This window comes from Manis pentadactyla, chromosome X (genome assembly GCF_030020395.1).
Source record: "Manis pentadactyla isolate mManPen7 chromosome X, mManPen7.hap1, whole genome shotgun sequence".
NCBI lineage: Eukaryota > Metazoa > Chordata > Mammalia > Pholidota > Manidae > Manis > Manis pentadactyla.
Genome location: NC_080038.1, coordinates 62,598,452 through 62,604,456, shown reverse-complemented (window position 1 = coordinate 62,604,456; position 6,005 = coordinate 62,598,452). Strand labels below are relative to the sequence as shown.

The following is a 6,005-nucleotide window of genomic DNA, read 5'->3' as shown; positions in this document are numbered from 1 at the left end:
ACTATATTCCCTATATTTTCTTTTTCCTCTCACTAGTATGCAGCTTCCTTAGAAAGTAGGAATTTTTGTCTCTTTTGGTCACTATGAGGGAACTCCCAGTCTCTAGAACTGGACCAAGTGCGTAGTAGGTTTTCAGTAAATATTTGCTTACCCTTTTCTGGATTATCGCCAGTGGTTTAGAGAATCAACTAAGCAGAGCAATGAAGTACATGGATATTGGAGCCTGGTTCAAAGGCAGACTTGCCTGGGTTCAAATCTTGACTCTACCACTAATTAGCAAAATACTTAAACTCTCTGTGCCTTAGTTTTCTCATTAGCAAAGTAGGGATGATCATAGTGCCTACTTCACAGAGAGTCAGTGGGACCATTAATAAGTATAAAGCACTTAGAACAGTGCCTTGCACATAGTAAGCACGCTATAAGCAGTTAGAATTTATATGCATATGGAGTTAAGATTTTTATCAGTAGATTAGATATTCTAAAATCCTCAGTGTGCTGTCTTTCACTTGCCCATGTTAGCATTCTTTCATCTCCCATGTTTCTGCTCACTCACACAGATTTGTCTGATCTTCCTGTTGTTTTAGTTTTCTCCTGTGGCCTGGCTCTTCATCTGTAACTAGACATTTCCTTGTGTACTCTTACCTGCAGTCATTCAAAAGCTGTTAAACAGTAATCTCACTGGGCCCCAGTTTTCCAATCTGAACAGTGAATGGGTTGGACTACGTACGTATCTCAATGGGCCTTTCTAGCTCTGACAATCTTCCTGGAAAGGAGGGACAGGCCCTACTTCCAACCCCGCCCCCTTGGATATGCCCTCTGGCTGCCAAAGGGAAGGGTGACAGAGTATGCTGGGCTCAGCTTCAAGAGGACCAGGTAGGAGATGTGCCAAGTTTCTTGGGTAAGGGTACTATGGGGTCCTTGGGCTGGACCAGGTTGGGGGAAGGCATCAGAGATAACTGATGGAGAGACACTGCGACCAGGGTGAGAGGAAAGGTGAAGTCACCTCTCTCCAGGCGATGCCCTTGCCACAGGGACATAGCTGCTGTGATGAGCTAGGAGACAGTTTGGGTCTGGGCATCTTCCCACAAGGGATAGACCTGGCAGGACTCTGCCTGCTTCAGCTGGCTAAGCTCTGAAGGACAGAGTCAGAGGCAGAGTGAGAATGACTCAAACCCACCACCTGCCTTCCTGAGCCCTGGTACTGCCTGCTGCCTGCTGTATCCTTGACTGGGCCAAGGAGGCTTGGCCAGGGGCCAGGCTGGCCTGCACTGTGCCCAAATACACTCCTCTCAGGTTCCCCAAATGTTTCAACAATTGCCCTCTCCATTTTCCGCTTTGCTCCCACAGGTCAGGGCTGTGGAGCCAGGGAAATCTAGCCACCCTCACTCCTGCCCTTTCCACCTCTAGGGGGACCATGGCCAGTGCAGAGTTCTCACTTCCTACAAACCTAGGCCCCAGCCCAGATCCTGGTGACAGTGAGGTGAAGCTGAACTGCTGGTTTGACGAGGAGTTCAAGTTCATCCCGCTGCCTGTGAGCTACACATTTGTCTTTGTGCTGGGCCTAGGCCTCAATGCCCCGACCCTCTGGCTCTTCCTGTTTCACGTCCGACCCTGGGATGCAACGGCCACCTACATGTTCCACTTGGCCTTATCAGACACTTTGTTTGTGCTGTCACTACCCACCCTCATCTACTATTATGCAGCCCACAACCACTGGCCCTTTGGCACTGGGCTCTGCAAATTCATTCGCTTTCTCTTCTACTGGAACCTCTACTGCAGCGTCCTTTTCCTCACCTGCATCAGTGTGCACCGCTACCTGGGCATCTGCCACCCACTGTGGGCACTGCACTGGGGTCGCCCACGCTTTGTGAGCCTCCTCTGTCTGACAGTTTGGTTTATCATAGCTGGTTGCCTCATGCCCAACTTGTTCTTTGTCACAACCAGCACCAAGGGGGACACCATCCTGTGCCATGATACCACATGGCCCAAGGAGTTTGACCACTATGTGCGCTTCAACTCAGCCATCATAGGGCTGCTCTTTGGTGTGCCCTGCCTGGTCATTATTGTCTGCTATGGGCTCATGGCCCGGTGCCTGTATCGGCCCTTTCCAGGGGCTGCCCAGTCATCTGCTCGTCTGCGATCTGTCCGCACCATCACTGTGGTGCTGATCGTCTTTGCCATCTGCTTCATGCCTTTCCATATCACCTGCACCATCTATTACATGGCAAGGTTGGTGGAAGCTGACTGCCAGGTGCTGAACATTGTCAATTTGGTCTACAAAGTGACTCGGCCTCTGGCCAGTGCCAACAGCTGCCTGGATCCTGTGCTCTACCTGCTCACTGAGGACAAGTATCAATGTCAGCTCTGACAGCTCTGCAGGGGTGGCCAGCCCCTGCCCCACATGGCTGCATCCTCCCTGGCACTGGTGACCCTGCCTGAGGATAGCAGCTGCAGGTGGATAGTCATCCCCCCAGACAGTGGCTGCCCTACCCCTGAGGCAGCTAGATTGTAACACTGGAATCCAGGAAGTGAGAGAAAAGGGGGTGGGTGCAGAAAAGTGAGGGAAAGCAAGGGTGACACCTGATGCAGCTGTTTCTCCTCTTCGCCAGCTCTGGAGAGAGGCCCTCGCCTGGAGGGTTAGTGGGGAGCAAGGGAGACCATGTGTGACCCCATCTCTCATAAACTCCTCAGTTGTGCTCTCCTTTTTAGCCAATGCAGTTAGCAACCACTCTTCCTCCTCTACTTCTTTGTCTTGGTTTCTGTCCCCTTATTGGGGCCATTGGTCCTATCTCTTGATCCTATAAGGCTTCCTGGAAATCTCCCCTGGTCCTCCTTTCCCCTCTCTTTCCCCCACATCCTTGTACAGTGTGTGCTCGCCCAGCCAGACCAGAGCATTCAGCTGGAGGGGTGGAGAAGCCAGGTAATCTCAAGATTGGCCTCACTTATCTGATGGTGATAGCCAGAATCAGGAAGTGGGGGCACCAGCATATCACAGATGCCAAGGATATGCCCTGTGTAGTGTCCACACCCACTTCCTAGTTTCCCCTAGAAGACAGGGTAGTCTTGCCTATCAAGGTGCTGAATAGGGCACAATGGCAGAAAGCCTGCATGCCAGGGTCCCCACATTCAGCTGGAGGCCTGGCACTGTTGAACTGGTGGGTAGCCATAAGGTAGAGAGGGATCTCTGAGTCTTACCATGGGGTGGGGACCCTGTGGAGACTCAAGGGGCAGGGCCCAAGCTGATAGTGGCCTTTGGAACAGGAATGTTACTGGACCTCCTTTACAATGTTTGCTGAGAGATTATTTGACAGTTCGCCTGTGCTTACTGGAAGGAAGAGTTGGTGGCTTAGAATGAGAGGGAGGAGCTCTCAGGTCTCTGGCTGTTAAGTTCTAGCACCAAGGGGTAGAGCAGGTTCGTGTGGAGGTTGGGGTGGTGACATGGATTGATGCCCAGAGCTGGCTCTTCACTGGTCTCCCCTTTTTCTAGTTCCTGTCCTGGGTAAATGATACATTTGTCACCAGCTCTTTCAGATCAAGCTTTGGGCCTTTGAGGGCAGGGCAGGGCACTGGGACAAGGATAACTCCACTCAGAGTCTCCTATGCAGTCACTCCCCTGCAGCACCATCTTAATGCTTACGGGATTACAGGAGTGGAGGGGATTATAGAATTTGGGGAGCTAACTCCCAAGCCTTGGAAAGAAGAGTTTCTGGGCAGGCAGTTGTAAGAAGAGTAGGCTCACACTTGAAGGCCTCACTGTGAGATTGCCTTCCATCCCATTGGTCTCCTGAGTCTCCAGCCTTCCTTTTATTTTGCTCCACCCTTTCTGAGCTGTCCATGATCTCTCACTTGTCTATTGGCTTCTAAGGGAGATCTCTGGAGAGTAAGGTTGGGCTGGTCTGCAGAGGAAAAAGACTTCAATGCCCCCGAGTCCCCCTTTGCATCCTTTTAAATATTCCCTCTTCCTCCCTAGATTTCCAGAGTATGCCTGCTACCCAGGACTCCTTCCACTGGAGTAAATGTACTGGTCTTCTTCCTACTAGTCTCCAGTCTCCAGGCCACTGCCTAGCCTGTTATATACCCGGTTCCTCATCTGCCTGCTCTCCCCTTTATTCCTATGATCACAGCTTCCTTGTCCATCACTTCTCCTATCCACTGGCCCCACCCAGCAAAGCTGCTCTCCCTATCACAATTAACTCAGCTTCCTCCATTTCTCCAGTCCATCTGACTTCCATATACTTAATTGAAACTAACTGCCCAGACTTTGTGGTCTGCTACTTTACAGCTGCCTTCTCTTGCACTCTAACTTTAGTTAAACACCTGGACTTTCACCTTGGGCCAATCTTCTCCTCTGTCCTAGAACTGGAGGGAATTCCAGAGCACAAGGCTGGCTTGACCCACTGAAAGTTCATTGAAGTTCCCTTTCCTCTTATCCTGCTGAATTCCTAGTGAACATTCCAGAGCAACTGCTTCCAGTCTTTTCCACCTTCTCAAGGCCCCAACTTCATCCTACCCTATGAACTCTTAAGAGTTACCTTGCCTCCTGCAAGACTGAGAAGATTTAACACCTCAACTTCTCTCTGTTTCATTCATGATAACTCTACTGCTATAACCATCCTGATTTTCTACCTTTCTTCCTTGCAGTTCAGTATAAGAGGTGGTCCTTTTTCTTGTTCCTTTGTTTATCCCTCTTTATCATTTTCAGTCTCTTCTAAAACTGACCTCATCTCATCTTTAGAAAACAAACACAGAAAACTCAACCAAACAAAAATAAAACATTACCACTGATACTTTGACCCTGCTGTCTCTTCTGGCTACCATTCTAGTCATTTCATTCATTTCACTGTCAAATTTATAGAAAGAGTACCATAAATCCCATTTCCTCACCGTAAAGTCACCCCTTAACTCTCTGAATCTGATTTCCTTCCTATGCTTTTCAGTACCTAGAACACAAATTACCTCATAAGCAAGACCTTTAATAGTCTTTTCTCTACCTTCACCCTCTTTGACTTTGCTACTTCACTGATGTAGATCCTTTTTAAACATTTTTATAAAAACAGCATTTAAAAATTACACTATGGCATTAAAGGAAATTTTGAAAGAAAATATTCACCTATGTTTCCAAATCCTGGACAATTGTTTTTATTTTTTCATGTTGCATGCTTTTTCAGTTTGCATAATACATATATTTTTTATATAAGCATAACCTGTACTTAAATTTTTAAATTCTGATTTTAAAAAACTTGTTATTGTAAATACTCTCCTTGCACTTGCAGTATTTCATATTTTTCACTTCAATGGCCACATAAAATTATTCCATCAGTAGATTATGTTTTATTTGGCTATTCCCCTATTATTGGACATTTAGGCAACTCCCAATTTTTTTGTGCTTTGAACATTTTAATGCGTATGGTTTTCATCTTCATTGTAATTCTGTTCCTGGGGGCAAATTCCCAGGAGTGGGATAACCAGATCAAAGAGCATAAACATTTTTATGGCTCTTGGTTCCCAAAAGGATTGCAAAAATTTTTAACACCACAATGACACATGAGTGTTCCAGTTCCTTTTGCAGCTCTAGCATTGAACTTTGTAAGAAATTTTTTTGGATGGCTTAAACACTAATTTGTTAATTTCATTTCTTTGATTACTCATGGGATTGGACACTTTTCTATATGTTAACTATTTGCATTTCCTCTGGGTCAATTGTCTATTCATATCTTTCTCCATTTGGCATCTTACTGGTATTCTTATGCATCTAAATGTCTTTATTTAACATACATATTAACCCTTTGTCATATTTGATTTAAATATTTCTTCCATTTATTGTAATATTTTAAATTTTGTTTCTTATTTTGTCCCCTTGTGTTTAACTTTCTCTCCTACTTTTATGTCTCTTACTACTTCCTCTCTCTTTGCTGGCTTCCTTTTCGCTTTTACTCCCTAGGTGAACTAAGTTCTAAGATCTGTCATAATCATAGTATTTAGGGATTCTTTAATCCCTTCCCCTG

The 6,005-nt window shown here is 46.4% G+C and overlaps 1 protein-coding gene across 1 annotated transcript; it reads left to right on the top strand.

Moving 5' to 3' along the window:
* Window positions 1-924: 924 nt before the first annotated feature.
* On the top strand, window positions 925-4,164 carry P2RY4 (pyrimidinergic receptor P2Y4). Its single transcript, XM_057495546.1, is given in 1 exon segment — window positions 925-4,164. A coding segment is annotated over 1 exon segment (1,098 nt). The 5' UTR covers window positions 925-1,414; the 3' UTR covers window positions 2,513-4,164.
* The last annotated feature ends 1,841 nt before the right edge of the window (window positions 4,165-6,005 follow it).